The sequence below is a fragment of the Oryctolagus cuniculus genome, chromosome 13 (assembly GCF_051225735.1).
Source record: "Oryctolagus cuniculus isolate XC-2025 breed Fujian yellow rabbit chromosome 13, ASM5122573v1, whole genome shotgun sequence".
NCBI lineage: Eukaryota > Metazoa > Chordata > Mammalia > Lagomorpha > Leporidae > Oryctolagus > Oryctolagus cuniculus.
Window position 1 is genome coordinate 55,333,888 of NC_142879.1, and position 19,612 is coordinate 55,353,499.

Here is a 19,612-nt window from a genome sequence, read left to right on the forward strand (position 1 = left end):
TGGACTATAAATCCAAAAGCTGTAAGTTAATGGCAGCTAAGTTTAGAATCCTGTTTCTGTATAATTCCAAAGTACATATCTTTCTACCATGTCATATTGCCATCAGTCTCTTTCACGCATCTGCTGTATGTTGTGGGACTTAATGCTTTTGTGGCATTAATTTTTTCCATGTTTAAATTGAGGTTTATTCTGTGTTTCTTCATGGGAATATTATGAGGATAGTAAAATATAAATGTAGAAGCATTCTAAAAAATTTCATATATAAGAACATGGGAACTTAATCTAATTATGGAGTCTAGGAGCTGGGCATTGTGGAAGGTCCTTCGGTTACTGGAGTTGTGCTGGTTGTCTACAGAGTTGGTCATAAACACCCAGCTGGGCCAACCACTCTTGCTTCCTGGCTCAACATGTGATCCTACCTCTGCCAGTGCTGTCATTCTCAAACACCACCCTCCTCAGAGGCCAAACCAAGGGGATGCCTGATTGTGGACTTGAGCTTCTAGAACTTGAGCCAAAATAAACCTGTTTCCTTCTTGCATAGCTTGTCTCAGGTATTTCATTGTAGTAACAAAATCTGACTAATGCACCCACCTTGTCGAATGATGGTAGATGGCTCCCCACCATGTAGACTGGCTCTCCCGATGGAAGGCTCACTAATGTCCGTCCAGTAAACCATCTTGTCCACGCAGTCAAAGGCCAGTCCGATGATGACTTTATCCTAAAAGAGAAGACCAATGAGAACTCTCTACCCACAACCACCTGCATGCCTAATAATCATGAGAACCTCGGCATGTGCTTATAGGCACTTGGACATCTTTTTAAATGAAGTATGTTAAAATCTTTTGTCTATTAAAATTTTATTATTGAACTGTACAAGTTCTTCATATATTATTTTAGACAAAACCCTTTTCTCATACACACATGTGCAGATATGCTTAGACATGGAAACATGTACATGTTTACTTTCTCTCAGGTAGCCTGCTATTTCTTCTTCTTCTTTTTTTTTTTTTTGGACAGGCAGAGTGGACAGTGAGATAGAGAGACAGAGAGGCTGTTTCATTTTTTACATGATGTTTCTAAAGAGCATATATTTTTATTAAATCAATTTTTTTTTACTCTTATGACTAATGCTTTTTCTATCTTAAGGAATCTTTGCCTCCCTGATGGTTGTAAAGAAAAAGAAATAAAAGACATAAATATTGGAAAGGGAGTAAAACCACTCCATTCTAAGAGAATATGATTATTGAGAGTCCTTGAGAACCTAAAAACTTATCACAACTAGAAATGAATCTAGCAAAGTTGCTGGATATAAGGTCAACATAAAATCATACTTCTATATGTAAATAAAAGAATAGAAAATATTTTTTAAAAACAATTTTTGCAGCATCAAAAAACACAAAATATGTAAGAATAAACATTTTTAAAGGTGTGAGGCTCCAAACTGAATACAACAAAGCATTACAGAGTAAAATTAAAGACAATCCAACTAAATGAAGAGGTAAGTTAGCACAGTGAACCATAAGATTGAGAACTGCTAATGATATCAAGTCTCCCTAGAGTTACAGATTCAGTATCATCTTTATCAAAGTCCTAGTAGGCTTTTTTGATCAAATTTACATTCTTATTCTAAAAGATTATATGGAAATGTAAAGAATCTAAAATAGAACACTCTCAAAAAAGAACAAATTAGAAGATTCAAATTCCCTGATTTCAAAAACTTAATACTCAAGGCAGTGTGATAGACATAAGGTGAGATGAATAGATCAATCTGCCAGAACAGACCCCAGAAACAGACTTCACATACACAAAGAATTGTTCTATGACAAGGGCACCAAGATGCCAGTGAGGAAATACAGTGTTTTCAATAAACAATGCTAGAACAGCTGGATAAACATGTGGCAAGAAAGAATCTCAACCTGACTTTACCCATAGGCAAAAATTAAAAGCTGAAACTATCAAGAGCCTAAAGATATCATAATGAAATATCTTTACACCCTTCTTTTTTGCCTGTTTACTTGATTATTTTTCACCCACTTGAAAGGTAGAGCAATAGAGAACGAGAGAGCTTCCACCTGCTGGCTCACTCCCCAAATACTTGCAATATCCAGGGCTGGGCCAGGCCAAACCCAGGAACCAGGAACTCCATCCAGGTCTCCCACAAGGCTGGCAGGGGCCCATGCATGCCCTGACAGAAAGCTGAATCAGAAATGGAGTAGCGGAGACTGGAACCAGCACCCTGGTGTGGAATGTGGGTGTTGCAAGTGGCAGCTTCACAAGGTGGGGCTGGGGAGGTGGACAGTGGGCATTTGGGCAGTGATTAAGACACCAATTTGGGTACCTGCACCCCATGGTGCTTGGAATAAGAAATGGAGCATGTGCCCTCTGTGGGGTAGCAGGTGCTGGTTTGAGTATCTGAGTCTCTGCCACAACATGGGAAATCTGGATTGAGTTCCAAGCTCTGGCTTCAGCCTGACTCAGCCCTGGATACTATACGCACTTGAGGAGTGAACAAGTGAATGAAGACCTCACTTTATCTCTTTCCTCTGTTCCGTTGCCTTGCAAATAACAAATAAATAAATAAATAAAAATTTTAAAATGGTAAATGGTAACTGCAAACCACTTTGGATAAAACTGTGCTTTTAAATTTATTGTATTATCAATATAATTTTACATTATACATTTGCATTCACATTATAAATATATTATAGGTTCAGCATTTGAATTGCTACAAAATATGAAAGTTTTGATCACTGACATGATGCTGTAAGTGGAAAATTTCACACCCAACTGCATCTGACAGGTTGCAGTCAAAATGCAGGTGCACAAATACTGAATAAAACTGTTTTTACACTATGCATATATGTGAGAAATGAATTTCATGTTTAGATTAAGGTCCCTTATCCAAGATATCCCCCCTATATATATGCAAATATTCCAAAATCTGAAACACTTCTAATCTCAAGCCAATTCAGACAGAGGATACTCAAACCAGTACATATCATGCATATGTGTGTGCATGCCTGTGTCTATGTGTGTGTGTGTGTCTAGCTATTATCTATCTGGAAACCAGTATCTTCATGAAACAGATGGACAGTTTCCTGTCTTGTGGTGCTGATAGTGTTGATGGAAAGATATGCATCAGATACAGAACGCATACATGGATATTCAGTGTAGCAGGTAGTGCGAGGAATACAGTGAGACACAAAGCAGAGGCACAGAGCAGCAGAGGTTGCTCTCTGGATGGGGCATCTGACAGCCTCTCTGAGATGTGTTGCTTTGGCAGGAAGTTGCATGAAATGAGCTAATAAACTGGGCAAGTGTCTGGGGGTGATGGAACTCCAGGTGGGGTGGACACAGTAAGTACAAAGGCTTTGAAATGGGAACAAGCATGTTTTCAAGGCCTGGCCAGGGGCTGAAGCCAGTGAGTGAATTGGGAGTGGCAGGGAATGAGGTGGGAGAGATAGCAGGAGGCCAGACCCTTGGGGCTCTTTTGTTCTACCTTCATAATTTATATTTTTAGCTGCACATAATTATGGGGTAGAGTATAGTATTTCAAATCAGGGTAATTGGTGGATCTGTCATCTATCACCTCAGATGTATATCACTTCTTTATGTTTGCAACATTCAAAATTCTATTAGCTATTTTGAAATCTTCAATTATGGTCAACTACTTGTTGGCAACTTACTATGCTACAGATGTTACCTATAGGGTTTTTTTAAAAAAATATTTATTTACTTTCATATTATTGGAAATTTAAAGAGACAGACAGAGATCTTCCATCCATCAGTCCAACGCCCACAAAGCCATCAGCCCAGATCTTAATTGGGTCTGCCACATCGGGGACAGGGATCCAAGTATGTGAGCTATCATCTACTTCCTTTCAGGGTGCACCTTAGGAGGAAGCTGGATAGGAAGTGGAGTAGCCAGGACTCAAACCAGGCACTCTGATCTGGGATGCGGGTTTCCCAAAGGGCGTCTTAACTGCTACACCACAACCACCACCTTGCCTGCAGTTGTGAAGTCCCAGGAAGGACTGGATTTTCTCCTAAAGTCAATTGGGGACCCATTGAGGGTTCTGTGCAGGGCAAGGACATGAATCTGATGAAGGGTGCTTCGGAAGAGGCATTTGAGAATCCTCTTTTATTTTGGATACATTTGTGCTGATGTTTCTTCTCTGGCCCAAAAGAAGGGATATGGTAGGTGTGGCATCTGTGATGTGGAGATCCATGCAGCAAGGAAGAAAAGAGAAGCTGGAAGCAAGGCCTGAGACAGGCAAGATGCACACATGGAATCTTTCCAGGATTTCCCAGCAGGCCCTGGTGTGACCACTCAGGAATAATGGACCCGTCTGCTGGAATTTATTTTACAAGGGCTGATGACTTGGGCCCCCGGCTCTGCTTCATTCCTCATGAGGCTCTTACACCCCTCCCACTCTGTTGGCAACTCGGCCCCAAGTCCACTGTGAAAGCCCCCAGGTCTGTGTGGTTTCTTGGCAGAGGTCAGGGGTCCCTAATAAACAGAATAGCTTCACAAGTGACTGACTTATGCACAAAAATGTCCTATTCACCAAACGCATCTCTGAAGCTTTCAAAGGCCTTGAAGCCAGAGCTTGCTACTTGCAGCAGGGCAGACAGGAGACCTCGAGGTGTCTTTGGAAAGATGGAATCATGATCAACTTAGCAGGAACAGAAGGTCAAACCCAACAGGTGCATGCAGGTGAGATACCAAAGTCTGCAAAGGCCCCACCAAGGCATCACTGCATGGCCTTCCTAAGTCTGCTCCCATTCATTCTGAGCCTCCCAGGCAGCTCAGGAATACAGTGAACCCAGGACCATGAAGATGAGCAAGCCTCGTTCCAGGGTTTGAGCCCAGGCCCCTGTTTATTTCTGCAGGTCACAGAGCAGGAGCTGTCACCAGGTACAATCAGCCAGCACTCACCGGCATATGCAGTAAAGCCTTGGCTTCCGTCTTCTTCATGGTGTTTCCATCCAGTGGGACGTTCTCTATCTTCCCAGTCTGGGCAAAGAGGAGGTGGGTTCCAGGGGGCAGAGGGATCACAGCGGTAGGTACTAAGGGTCTCTGATGAATCGGTGGAGCCACAGTACTCAGACCTAGGTTGTAGTAGAGGTGGATGAGCAAGGCCAGTGCACACAAGGAACACACAGATGCACACATACACACATGCACACCGTGTGTGCACACCCACACATCAGTAACATAACCTTCATGGCCCAACAAACTGTGTAGCCACACAACACTCATTTCTCACCTGGAAGCAGCAGAAGTAGGATATGCTCAGCCAAATGACATTTGTGGACGAGATAATGTAGGCAGGGGCTTCACATTCAGCGTCAGGTGGGGGAAAAAGTGCTTAGCTTCCCTCTTAACAGAGATCACTTGGCTATTCACGCTCTGCTTTGCACACTGGGGCTGGCCACTGGTGAACCAAGCACTAACAGCAGCAGCCTGAATCTCCTGCCATGGGGAGTCGCCTTCTAATGGAAGCTTCGCTGCAGGAGCCCAGCAGAATGAGCCTGCCCTATGGGCCCTGTCCCACGGCCATGGGCTGGGACTGCTGCGCATGGGACAAACAGGAACATGTTCCTTCTGGGCTTTGAAGAACTAAGGGATGGTGGGGAACTCCTTCTCCCTCAGCTTCAGCCTTGTCCTCCCAACTGCTGACCTTGGCCCCTGGCACCACTTCCTGACTCACCTGATGACACTGTCCCAGGAGTGCACAGGTAGCTGGTGCTGCAGGGGAGGAGCACTGACCAGGTGCTGGGGGACCTGGGGGAACCTAGGACTGGGCCCTGTCACTCTCTCATTGTGTGTGCACCTTTCTAGGCTCTGTCCTCTTCTCTCAAAAGTGAGACCTGGACCAGGTCATTGCCAAGGTCATTTCCAGTTCTCTCCCTTGTCTGTCTTGCCTGTTACACCTAACTAGTGACATAAACCAGTCCAGTGCACCTCTAGAATCTCCGAGTTCCATCAGTCCACTCCAGTCTCACTGCCAGCACCCTGGGTCGGCCCCTCCCATTCCTCACCTGGCTTAATCCTAAGCCTGGCAAGAGAGGCTGAGGGCTCTTATGCCCGCATCCCAGTTCCTGCTGTCCAGCAGTGATATCGCTAAAACCGAAATCTGCTTCGCATCATTGATGACCACTCGAAAGCCTCCCAAAGCCTTCTGGGCTCCCTGCTGTCCTCGGGACCAACACCCAGGTCCACAGCTTAGCACGGACACTGCTCTGCTGCCCGGAGCAACAGCCTCACTCCCTCCACCCTGCCTGCAGCTCACTCCCTGCTCCATGCTCTGGAAAGTACCCTCGCCCTCCCCCCCCAGCCAACACCCTGCACAAGCCCTGCACTGCCCCCGGCTGCAGGCCTGTCCCTCAGCGTCCTCAGGGGCTGGCACTATGACTGTCCGCTGGGTATCCACAGCACTGACGCTCGGCTAACACTGGCTGTGTGAAGGCTGTGAGTAACCACTTCTCGGTCTCTTAGCAGCTGATGTGGGGGTGGGGGAGGTTGTCCATCTATGATGATTATTAGGTAATTTGAGAACAGAGACTCAAGGATTGGTTAGGTCTGCTTGTGGCATCTGTGACAGTGACCAGTTTCCGGGCCAGAACCAGCATTTCAGAGCTGAGGGCGCGCCTCAGGATGATTTTGTTCCTATCTGCTGTTGAGGCTGAGGCTGGAGGAGCCTCATTCACAGCCACGTAGCCCAGCAGGGTCTCAGACAGGGCCCCCAGCCCTCAGCATGGCGCCTTCCCAGTGCTATAGGCAGGCACAGCAACCTTTGTGGTGGTCTGTGCCTTGGATTTGAAAATCCACCAGAGCCCCTCAAGGCCCTGGGCCCTGACTGTGAAAGAGGCGAGTGCTGCAAGGGTGAGAATCAGCTCCCCCCTACCCCGAGGAAGCAGAGACCCAAGGAAGGGCTCGCCTCCCCACCCCCACCCTGTCCTGCTGTGGCGCATCCCAGCATTCACCTGGGGGACCACCAGTGTTCACCAGAGCACCATCCGCTCCCTGCCACATCACAGTGGCGGTGCAGCAGGTCGCACTGAGGACTGACAGAACTTGCCAGTGCGTGGAGAGGGAGGGGAAGGTGAGAAGATGGAGAGGGGCAGAGGGTAGAAGGGGGTCAGGGAAGGGGACAGGCACTGGTTATTCGGCTCCGGAGGCCCTGCTGGGGCATGAATCCAAGCACAGCCCGCCCTCCACTTACATGGGGGCCTCATCCCGGGTCTGGTCCTCGTGCCCTCCACCTCACGGCCGTCGCGATCCACGCACCAGCAGTAGCCCGTGCTGCCGTGGCACTGGGTAGGCGAGTAGTGTCCGTGCTCATCACACTCGGGGACAAACAGCCCTGGTGGGCGGGGCCGCTGTGCATCTGCTGCCCCTGCTGCTCCAAGAATGTGTTCTCGCTCCAGCTGGCACCGGGTCTTCTCCAGCTCTGTCAGAGACAAGCAAAGGAGGGCTGTGGGTTTGGGCTGGGGTTCTGGGTGTCCACACGGAACTCAGGAAGCTTCCTGAACACCATGGGGTTTGTTTCATTAATTTCAAAAAGTTTAAAACATTGTGATTATATGATAGATTCAATCATCAAGATTATATTTTTCTAAGCAGTTCTTTTTAGGAAAAAAATCTTAAATCTTGAGGTACAACTGACATGAAGAACAATAAAATGAAGCATTTTTGAATGTTTTGATGTTCCCTGAGCATCACCACAATCCAGCTTTGGTGCATCTCCGTCAGCCCGACAGGAAAGCCAGGCCCAGTAACTGGCTGCTTCCCACTACCCCAGACCTGTCAACCGCCAGCCTGCATCCCGGGGACCCCTTTCCTGCCTGCCTGAGTAGATTCCCAGCTCTGAGCAGGCAACGCAGACTGTCCCCACCCTCCCCTCAAGGGGCACCTCTGGGCTGGGTCACAGGAAGAGCAGGGCCTGCCCTCCAGCAGCTCACAGTCTTGGGGGAAGCCCCAAGTAAACATGACCCCACAACTGCCAATCAGGGCAGGACTGAACAGAGAGGCTCAGGGCCCTGCTGCTCACAGAACTTGGCTTCAGGGCATGGAAAGCAGAGGCTGCCACTTCCTTAGCTGCACCTGACTGCAAGATTATAGTTAAAAAGCTCAAGGGCAGCACTCCATGGACTCCTTGTTAAGAGGTAGGAGAGTGAATAATTTTGCTCTGTGGGCCTGCAGCTACCCAACCCTGTGGTTGTAGTGTGAAAGCACCTGTAAATGAACATGTAAATGAACTAGTGTGGCTGTGCTCCAATGAAACCTAATTTACCAAAGCAGAGAGAGGTTTGCTTATGGCGATTACAGCTGGCAATCCCTTACCTAGGGCTCTACTGGCTGTGTTGGGGGATTGTATTTATGTTATATAATATACTTGTGGGTGAATCTATATTAGCATATACTAGTTAATAATATGTGTAGTATCACAATATTACATAGTCCTTAGAATTTTGTAACTTGAAACCTTTTTTAAAAAATATTTATTTATTTGAAAGTCAGAGTTACACAGAGAAGAAGCAGAGAGAGAAGAGAGATCTTCCATTATTGGTTCACTCCTCAATTGGCCGCAATAGCTGGAGCTGCGCCTATCCGAAGCCAAGAGGCAGGAGCTTCTTCCAGGTCTCTCATGAGGTGAGGGGCCCCAGGACTTGGGCCAACTTCTGCTTCCCCAGGTCCAAGCAGAGAGCTGGATCGGAAGTGGAGCAGCCAGGACTTGAACTGGCGCCCATATGGGATGCCAATATTGCAGGTGCTATGCCACAGCACTGGCCCCTCTTGAAACTTGAAAGCTTATTGATTCTTTCCCCTTCGAATGGGGATGGTTGACCCAATGAGTCTCACAGAATTACTTGGAGGACTGAGGCATTCATGATAACACAAAGCACACTGGTGGACTTTTATCTGCACTCAAGTGTTCATCTGTGATGGCACCTGCACCAGGCACAGTGACATTCAGCAGGTGCAAGCCAATGACTGTTTAAAGTACCCTTTGTGTTGCCAATTTGCATGTTGGCCTGCTTGCTACAATGGTTCCCTTGATTAGAAGCAGTTAGCATGTAAGGGAAAAATATTTGTTGAACCTGGCAAAGAAAATCTGGGAATGCTTTTCTAGTATGAAAACAAAACATCTGATATATGGAAGTGCCAAACAAAGATACGAATAAACCATCTGGTTAGAATAAAACTGTCACTTTCATACACTCTTGGACATAAGGCTTGTTTACTTCCTCAAAATCTTACATTTGTTTGGAGGTACAGAGTTTCCATAGGAGCTACCCCCATTCACCTACATACTTCACTGAGTTGTCATTGTCATCCTATGTGATCTACATGAGTGGTTGAAAGCCACAGGAGAAAACTGAAGCTCAGAGGCAGTGAAGGATGGCCCGGAGGCCACAGGGCAAGCTTTGGATTTCTGGTCCAGCCCCCGCCCCTCCTGGCCCCAAGTCTCTGTCTCCACATTCCCATTGCCCGTAACAGCTTGTCCGCACTAAACCTGTGACACCAACAATGATACACACACGTTTCCTTAACTACTGACTGCAATTTTCTGTGGACCCACAGACTGGACTTCTTCTCATCAACATCTGGACAAAGTGCTGATTTCCAGCTAAAACACAGGATTGGTGTTGTGTGTATTGTTGACCAAGCCACACTTTTAAGAGAGTACAGATTCTTCCATTTTATGTGGCTGACTGTTTTGTGTTCATGTGGTATTTGGTCAACACACAAAATCTTGAGGGATCTAGAATTTCTTCAGTGGGACTTGTAAAGTGCTGTAATCTTGAACTTACAAAAAGAAGGAGGAAGCCTCAATTCTGAGTCAGGAAATGGAATTTCAAGCACGCTTACGGAAAGCTGATGATGTGATGAGCTCAGTGGGATTCCTGGGATGGTTCCTCAGCCTGGCCAGCAGGCAGTGGGAGCAGCCCAGGGGCTCCCAGGGGAGCCTCCCGCTGAGGGCCCCAGGCCTCCATGGAGGATTTTTCCATCAAGGGCCCAGAGGATGGAGGGGCAGGGAGCTGGAGTAACACTCACATGGACATACTTCCTAGGCTTGCTTCTGGCTGATAAAATAACTCTGGCAAGCTGCCTCTTACTCATTGCCTCTGATCTGCTGCAGGAGGAAGACCTGATACTTACCTGACCAGTGGCAGGAAGTTTGGGATGACTTTTCTCAAGGTGAAGGCCAGGGAATGAGAGGGAGGGAAATTATGAAGAAAGCGCATTCTTGATCTCCAGATTTGCATTCCACTCCCTCGTCAGGTTAAAGCTGTGTCTGTGTTCTGTGAAATAATGGCTATTACAGTCTTGGATACACTCTGGAGTCGGGGAGGGGAGGAGTGGTCAGGAAATGTGGAGCCGCTCTGGGAAGAAAAGACTTGAAGCAACAGCAGGACCTGTGGGCTACCTAAGAGTGGAAGTGTCACAGAAAGCTTAGCATGGAAGGCTAAGCCTCTGCCTGTGGTGCCAGCATCCCAAGGCGCCAGTTCATGTCCTGGCTGCTCCTCTTCCAATTCAGCTCTCTGCCTGTGGCCTGGGAAGGCAGTGGAAAATGGCACAAGTATTTGGGCCTCTGTACCCTTGTGGGAGATCCAGAAGAAGCTCCTCACTCCTGGCTTCGCATTGGCCTGGCTCCGGCCATTTGTGGAGTGAACCAGCGGATGGAAGACCTCTCTCTTCCTCTCTGTAACTCTACCTCTCAAATAAATAAATTCTTTTTTTAAAAATGGAATTTTCATGGGGAGACACTGTTTATCCAATACCTTCCTGCACAGTCAGAGCTGTGCTGCTCCCAAGGGCTACACCTGCTCTCAGCACCTCCACAGCACACATCTTTGCATGCAGTAATGCCAGTGTGGCGGATGACGCCTGGCCTCTGCTGGCATTGAGACCCACAGCTCACAGCCTCATCTCATTAGCTGCCAAATGTTCCCGACAGCACATTTCCAAGAGTGGAGGTTCATAAGTAATCTTTTTTTTTTTTTTTTTTTGACAGGCAGAGTGGACAGTGAGAGAGAGAGACAGAGAGAGAAAGGTCTTCCTTTGCCGTTGGTTCACCCTCCAATGGCCGCCGCTGCAGCCGGCGCACCGCGCTGATCCGATGGCAGAAGCCAGGATCCAGGTGCTTTTCCTGGTCTCCCATGGGGTGCAGGGCCCAAGCACCTGGGCCATCCTCCACTGCACTCCCTGGCCACAGCAGAGAGCTGGCCTGGAAGAGGGGCAGCCGGGACAGAATCCGGCGCCCCAACCGGGACTAGAACCCGGTGTGCCGGCGCCGCAAGGTGGAGGATTAGCCTATTGAGCCACGGCGCCGGCTCGAGGTTCATAAGTAAAGAAGACACTGGCAGCCTGACATGGTCTTGATCCTGCTGTCCCCAGGGATTTGTTACAAACACTACTACTTGTAGAAAACACAGTAGATCCTTCTAGTAGCAGAATGCTCTTCAAGGCTTCTCCCAGCCTTCCAGGATTGGGGAGGAAGCAGCACGTCCAGGGAGCTGGCAATGAGCAAAGCACAGACAAAGAGTGGAAAACAGAAAGGGCATGGAAGGGCCAGCACTGTGGCACAGCAGGTTAAAGCCCCAGCCTGCAGTACCACCATCCCATATGGGTGCCAGTTCAAGTCTCGGTGGTCCACTTCCAATCCAGCTCTCTGCTAATGTGCCTGGGGAAGCAGTGAAGGATGGCTCAAGTCCCTGGGCCCCTGTACCCAAGTGGGAGAGCCAGAAGAATCTCCTGATGCCTGGCTTCAGATCAGTTAAGCTCTGGTTATTGAGGCCATTTGGGGAGTGAACCAATGGATGGAAGATACCTCTCTCTATATAACTCTCTCAAATAAATTAAAGTATTTTTTAAAAGATTTTATCTATTAATTTGAGAGGGAGAGTCACAGACAGTGAGAGGAAGAGACAGAGAGAAAGGTCTTCCTTCTGTTTCTTCGCTCTGCAAACTGCCACAATGGCTGGAGCTGTGCTGATCCAAAGCCAGGAACTTCTTCCAGGACTCCCATGTGGTGCAGGGGCCCAAGCTCCTGGACCATCTTCTACTGCTTTCCCAGTCCATAGCAGAGAGCTGGACTGGAAGAGGAGCATCCAGGACTAGAACCAGTGCCCATATGGGATGCCAGCACTGCAGGCAGAGGATTAACCTACTGCACAACAGCACCAGCTACAATAAAAGTATTAAAAAAAAAAAAAAAAGATCATGCAACACCAGGAAAAGCAGTTAGCCCTGTAGCTTGTGAGTGCCAAATCTTTTGTCACCATTTGAAAGTGCACTGTTGAGCTTTCTTCATCCCTGTGTCCCAGAGTGCTCCCCCCCAGCCCCCTTCCAAAACCCTGCTGCTGTAGGCTTTGAAATCACTGTATGTAGGGGCTGACATGGTGGTGCCCCTGACATTAAGCCTCTAACTGAAACACCAGCATCCCCAGTGAGTCCTGACTGCTCCACTTCCAATCCAGCCCCCTGCTACTGCACCTGGGTAGGAGGCAGAAGGCCCGAGAGCTTGGACCACTGCCACCCATGTGGGAGACACAGACGGAATTTGACTCCTGGCTTCAGCCTGGCCCATCCCCGGCTGTAGCAGCCATTTAGGGAGTGAACAAGTGGATAGAACATTTCTCTCTCTCCCTCTAAGTCTGCTTTTCAAATAAATAAACCTTTTTAAAGAATCACTGTATTCAGCAAACTTTTCACACCAAGAAGCTTGAATCACCTCTCTGTTGTGTTAAGAATTTACTGTTGGGGCTGGCACCAAGGCTCACTTGGTTGATCCTCCACCTGCAGCACTGGCAACCCATGTGGGTGCCGGGTTCTAGTCCCAGCTGCTCCTCTTCCCTTCCAGCTCTCTACTGTGACCCAGGAGGGAGTGGAAGATGCCCCAAGTGCTGGGGCCCTGCACCCACATGGGAGACCAGGAGGAAGCACCTGGCTCCTGGCTTCAGATCGGCACAGTGCACTGGCCGTAGTGGCCATTTGAGGAGTTGACCAGCAGAAGGAAGGACCTTTGTCTCTGTCTTTCTCTCTCTCACTGTCTATAACCCTAACCTGTCAAATAAATAAATAAAAGTATTTACTGTTGACAGCCAGGTGCCCCGCTCACAGGTGAGTCCCCGAGGTCACAGGCTAATGGGAAAGATGAGGACACTGGGCAGGAGAGCACAGTAGGGGAAGTGGCTGGTAGTGGTCTAAACAGGATGCTAGGGGAGCAGAGAAACGAAGCCAGGAGACTCAGGGCATGGTAAGATCGGCTGTGTGGCTGTGTGACAGGTGGTCCCTGGGGTTTAAGTAAGAGAGGAATTCTAGTAAGGGAAGGCGTGGCAGAACCACAAGGACCAATGAGGAGCCTGCTCACCTGGAAATGGGGCTGTTCAAGAGATGCAAGGGAGGGAGGGGGGAGGCCGTGGTCAGAGAGGGCACAGGCAGGCCATGTAGAGGACAGAGGAGCACGCTCAACTATACCAGGAGTACACGATCAGCCAAATCCAGAATTGGGAAACAAGACTCAAAAGGTGTGTGTCCTTGAGCAGACCAAATGCAAGGAAAAGGATGGATGGAGGGAGCCAGTGATAGACACGTGGGCAGCACTCAGCCTGCAGTGTCAAGGAATGTTCGAGAGTGTGAGAAAAATCCTAAGAAGTGCAGGGCACTGATTAGTACAGAAGTCAGGTTTGTGCTGCCCTGAGGAGAGGGAGCAGGCGATGGGGGGGGGGGGCAGAACACCTGGAGGGGCTTCTGGGGCAGGTGGCAGAGTTCTAACTCTTGATCTGGGTGCTGGGGACAAGGGGGTCACTTCAGAATAACTCCCTGAACTACCCACGTGTTCTGCATGATTTTCTGTACCTATGTGTTATTTTATAAGAAAACTGTAGGGAAAAAAATAATCGGAGAAAAGAAATGGAAGGCAGCGATTTCAGATACCTCTGATGAAGAATTAAACTACAAAATCAAGGAGTGAGATGAGAGGCCAGCAACAGAGGGGTGCACAACTGAGGAGAATGTTCATTATTTTTACTTGAAAGGGAGAGAAACAGAAAGAGATCGGCCATTCACTCACTCATTCCCCAAATGCCTGCCACAGCTGGAGCTGGGCCAGGCTGAAGCCAGGAGCCCCGAACTCACACTGGGGCCCCCAGATGGGTAGCAGGGATCCGATTACTTGCACCACAACCTGCTGCCTTCCAGGGTGTACAGCAACAGGAAGCTGGAATCCGAAGTGGAGCCAAGACTCAAACTCAAGCACTCCAATATAGGATACAGGCACCCCAAGTGTTTAAGATTTTATTTATTTGAGAGGTAGAGTTACAGCCACTGAGAGGGAGAGACAGAGAGGCCTTCCTTGTGTTGGTTCACTCCCCAGATGACCGCAACGGCCAGAGCTGTGCTGATCCGAAGCCAGGAGCCAGGAACTTCTTCCAGTTCTCCCACGCGGGTGCAGGGGCCCAAGCACTTGGGCCATCCTCCATTGATTTACCAGGGCACGACAGAAAGCTGGATTGGAAGAGGGACAGCCAGGACTAGAACTGGCACCCATATGGGATGCCGACACTGCAGGCGGATTAACCTACTGTGCCATGGAGCTGCCCTCCTGCCCCCACTGCAAACTGTTGTTTTAATGGCTGTGTCAAACCTCTGCCTGAAGATTCACTTTGATTTATCTTTTGGGTGAGCAGTATCACAGCTTCTTACGCAGGTTAATTGGAATCACCAGCAAAGACAGAAAGGTGCCCGCCCAGGACAGGAGCCAAGAGCAGGAGTGACAATTTCATCTCAAACAGCAATCCACCCAGTAAATTACTGCTGACTGGAAATTTATCATCTGTAATTGCATTTAATGTGTACACCTCTTTTGCTCTTAGAAAAGTAGTTGAGGGGTCAGCGGTTAAACCACAGCCCATGATGCCATCATCGTATTCAAGTCCTGGCTGCTCCACTTTTGATCCGGCTCCCTGATAATGTGCCTGGGAAGCCATGAAAGATGGCCCAGATGTTTAGGCCTCTGCCACCCACATGGGAGATCCTGACAAAGCTCCTGGCCCTCAGCTTCAACCTGGCTCAGCCCCAGCTATTGTGGGTTATCTGGGGAGTGAACCAACAGATGAAGATCTCTTTCTCTGTAACTCTGCCTTTCAAACAAATAAATAAATCTTTTTGAAAAAGAAAAGAGAGTTGATACTGGGCTTTTTATCTATAATCAAAATAACTTGCATAAACTCCAGGGATCTTAACTGTTTCTTCAAGGTCTGGATATGACTATATTTTGAGAAAAACTGCTATGAAAAAGCCTTTTTATATAAAAAATTCAAGCAAGCTTTTTGTAAGCTAAGAAATTATTCAGGCCTCCCAATCCTGGTTTATACAATGAAAAGATGAATTACAGCATTTCCAGAGCCCCTTTCAGCTTGGACTAGGAAATCCTGGCTTCTTCACTTGGGGTTTGCTTGAAACATGAACCATAAAACAAGCCACAGAAGGCTACTAAACAAAAGCCTGTGTACTGAATCATCCCCTGTTGCCTCTCCAGGTTGTGTTACCCTGCACGCTTCCCTCTCTCCTTGCAGTGCTGCTCTCTGAACTCTTCCATTTGCCTTCTCTCTACAATGTGTGGTGTGCACCGTTGGGAGTATGCTGGGAAACACACTGGTGCCAGGGGTTGAGAGACGCGAGGGAGCAGCCACAGGCTTGGAGCCTGCCCTTAATGACAGGGCTTACACCTCCAGCCAGGACTTTTGAAGACCACTAGCAAACGCCCTTTGTTACAAAACTCTAGGCAGTAGTCATTCCTGGTGTTGTCCAGGCAGGTCAGCAGCTGGGCTGGTCACCCTCCAAGGTGGGCCCCTTTCTCCCCACCTCCTGGAATTCACACCCTTGGGTAGCTCCGTCTACGCTGTTAAGAGGTCTGGCTTGACACTAAGAGGATCAGCGGAAGTGATAGATGTCCCTACTCAGAGCAGGATATAAAAGACTGTGGCTTCCTTCTTGGGCTCAGCTCTCCAGCCCCCTCCCTGCCATCACTTGTTGGGGAAGAAGCCAGCTCTCAGGCCTTGAAGAGATCCATGTTGTGACACACTGAGGACAGCCAGCAACCACATGGGGCCTGCAGCGGGGACGTTTCTCTGCCACCAGAGAAGGCCACAGCCTGTATAACATCTTGACAGTGACCTCATAGGAGGCTCTGAGCCAGGACAGCCCGGGAGAGCAGCTCCTAAATTCCTGACCTCCAGAAACAGTGAGATAATAAATGCTTATGGTCTTAAGTGGCTAGTTTAGGGATATGGACTGAGTGTTCCTTATCTGAAATGTTTGGAACCAGAACTGTTTCAGATTTTGAACTTGCGGATATTTGTCTAAACTACTGGTCAAGCATTCTTAACTTGAAAATCTGAAATGCTCCAAAAGTCTAAAATTTTGCTAACAAAGTGGCACTCAAAAAATTTGGGGTTTTGGATAATTTCATATTTCTGGACTAGGTATATTCAACCTATACTTGCTATACAACAATAGGTAACCAATATGGTGGCTTTCAACCTTACTAACCATGACTCAGGAAAAGAAACACATTTTACTTGGCATCTCAGTACACACACACACGTAGTCACCCATGCACATGCACCAGCATACATATGAGTATTGTTTAATGAAACAACGCTCGACCCTACTGCACATACTCTATGTGCTGGTATTTTCTAGGTTATTGTTTTCATTCACTCGATTCAGAAGGAAGTGATGAGTGTGATCCACTAAGCTGGTTTCACAACCCCTACCTGGGCTGTGGGGAAGAGTGCAGAAGGAGAGAGGGGAACCAAGTGTTATTTCTTCTGTTCTGTCATCAGTCAACACTGCAGCAGCCAGGATCTTGGTGGACTGACCTTTAAGTTTCCATTCAGTTTTTTTGGAAACTGGGCCTTCTCTACAGGGTAGGTACCAACAGGTGCTGTTGGACCCCTGGCTTTCATTATGTATAGCACCAGGAGCCCACATGACACTACACATTATTTTTCTCTCTGGAATATTTCACACAATATTTTAGTCATACAACATTTAGAATATAATTAAAATCTGTACATTATATTCAGCTGAAAAATAATGCCAATGTAGCCCCAGGGCTACGGTTTGAATATCTGTGTCCCCCATGCATTTCTGCTGGAGCCTTTGGGAGGTGATTAGGTCATGGAGGCAGAGTCCTCATGAATGGAATTCGTGCCCTTATGAAAGAGGCCTCAGAGAGACTCTCACCCGTTCTGCCACGTGAGCCCCTCTGGCCACCTGTGGACCTGGAAGTGGGCCCTCACCATGCACTGAATTTGCCAGCACCTTGATCTTGGACTTCTCAGCCTTGGAACTGTGAGAACAGATTCCTGTGGTTTATAAATTACTCAGGCTAAGGTGTTACAGCAGCCCAAACACACTAAGACATAGCCCACCCCACTCCCAACTGTCCCTTTTAACAGACATAACCTCTATCCTGAAGTTCGTTCTCATTCTCATACATGCATTTTTTGTTTTCTTTTGCATGTTTATGCACAGGTTTATTTTCATTCTGGTTTGTACTTTCTACACATGGAATCATACTGTACAGATCTTTTTGTAGCCCCTGCCCCCCAACAACATATGGTTTTGAGGTTTATCCATTAACTTGAGTTCATTTGTTCTAGCTGCTGGATGCTGTTTCATGGCATGGATTCTGCCCTAAGTCCTCTGTGCACTCCTCCTGCTGACAGCCATTGAGACTTTCTGCTATTGCAAACTGCACTCAATGAGTGTTCTTAGCCATTTCTTGAGTTTATAACTAGATAAGGAATTTCTTAAGGGACACGACCAAATACATAAACAATTCTGGCAAACAGCTCTTGTTGGATTTATCCTTGGCCCATCTTTATAACCCAGTCTACAGGTCTGGATTTGTTTCTGTTTAGTCAACAGAGCCTTAACAAGGGGACAAGGAGTCAGGGTAAAAAAAACAAAACTCAGAAAATGAAACATCTGCTTCCCTTTGAACTGGAGATGTGAAGCAAGCCTAAGGAAATAATGAATGCTAGTCATTTTTAATAGCTGCTGGAATGCCTTGACTCAAATGATCACGAACTGGTCTTTATGGAATCTGCCTATCAAAATCTATGAGCAATACCGTGGTCATGACCCATAGTTTCAGGATCAAAAAGGCTGGCCCCATCTGGCCCCTCTAAGCCAAGGAGTCAGCACACTTCTGTCAGGAACCAGCCAGGAGGCTATGCAGACTTTGTAAGCTTTGCAGGCTTCATAGTCTCTGGGACAAGCGCCGAACCCTGCCTCTGTAACAAGAAAGCAGCCATACATTATACAGATGGCTGTGTTCCAATAAAACTTTATTTACAAAAACAAACCATGGGCCAGATTTGGCTCAGGGTCTGCAGTTTGCTGACTCTTGTTCAAAGCAGATCAGCAACATGCAGTGTGATATATCAAAGTTCAGACTTGAATCTGATATTTTCTCCTAAAAACTAGACCTAGGGAGAATGTGGATAAATAAATACTTCCATGAACTGTTGGTGGGAATGGAAACAGGTGTGCTCACTTATTTCTTCAACAACTATTAACAGCTGTGAGCCCCACCACAGCCACAGACTCCATCACAGACCAGTGATATGGATGGACATCTAAGCAATAATTAACCGCTTTAGAATGTGGGGAGATGAAAATCCCACTTATCTCTTACTGAAAACATTTTTAGTGGCATGAATGTATCTGACCAGCACAGTAGCAGTCATTAAAAATAAATACAACAGGCAAACTCCAGTCTGATGTGTCAAGTACATCTGCAATCTCATGTCAGAACACTGTGTGTGGTTGAGAAGTCTGAATGTGGATTTGGACTCAATCCAGCAGGCTGGATTTCAATCTCAGTTCTGGCAGCGACTCCCTGGGTGACCTTGGTTACACCTTTCTCTTTTTCCATTTCAGCATCCTCTGTGATTTGAGAGAGTAATTGTACTTACTTCAAAAGACAGCTATGAGCCTTATGTGAAACAGCATCTGTCAGGAGCACACAGCAGGAGCCTCACAAAGGGCAGCTGGGGGTGTGCATTGATCCCACAGCACTGGCTGGGTGCTTCCCGAGTTCCCCGACTCAGGCCAGGTAGTGGACTGGAGCTGTCATGATCCTCACGCTCTAACAAGATGCTGCTCGGGTCTCAGAGCAGCAGCAACCCGAGAAGCCACACAGATCAATGCAGACCATCCTACGGAGGCCTCAGCCTACATCCCCACACCCCACACCCCACACCCCACACCCCACACGCCCCGGACACAAAGGAACCTGTGCTGGCTATGTGTCAACTTGGGATGGCTACAGAGGGCCCAGCTGTTTGGTCAACTATTCTTCTAGGTGCTTCTCCGAGGGTGTCTGGGATGAGATGAACATTTTACTTGACAGACTCAGTTGAGCAGATGGGCCTCCCTTGTACCATGGGCCTCCCTTGTGCGGTGGGCCTCATCCAACCAGTGGAAGGCCCGAGCAGAACAAAAACACTGACCTTGCCCTGAGTGAAAGGCAGGATTCCTCTTGACACCTCTAGACCATCCTTTCTTTTCCCTTTTTCTTAA

The 19,612-nt window shown here is 47.7% G+C and overlaps 1 protein-coding gene across 1 annotated transcript in view; it reads right to left on the minus strand.

Annotated features, from left to right (window-relative positions):
* The window catches only part of NID1 (nidogen 1), a 78,485-nt gene that overhangs the window by 11,356 nt on the left and 47,517 nt on the right, over nucleotides 1-19,612 (minus strand). Inside the window, exons 13-15 of the mRNA XM_070055550.2 lie at nucleotides 7,230-7,457; nucleotides 4,940-5,112; nucleotides 592-718 (exon numbers count right to left, since the gene is read on the minus strand). Of these exons, the coding sequence (XP_069911651.2) occupies nucleotides 592-718; nucleotides 4,940-5,112; nucleotides 7,230-7,457 (528 nt within the window). The remainder of the gene's footprint in view (nucleotides 1-591; nucleotides 719-4,939; nucleotides 5,113-7,229; nucleotides 7,458-19,612) is intronic.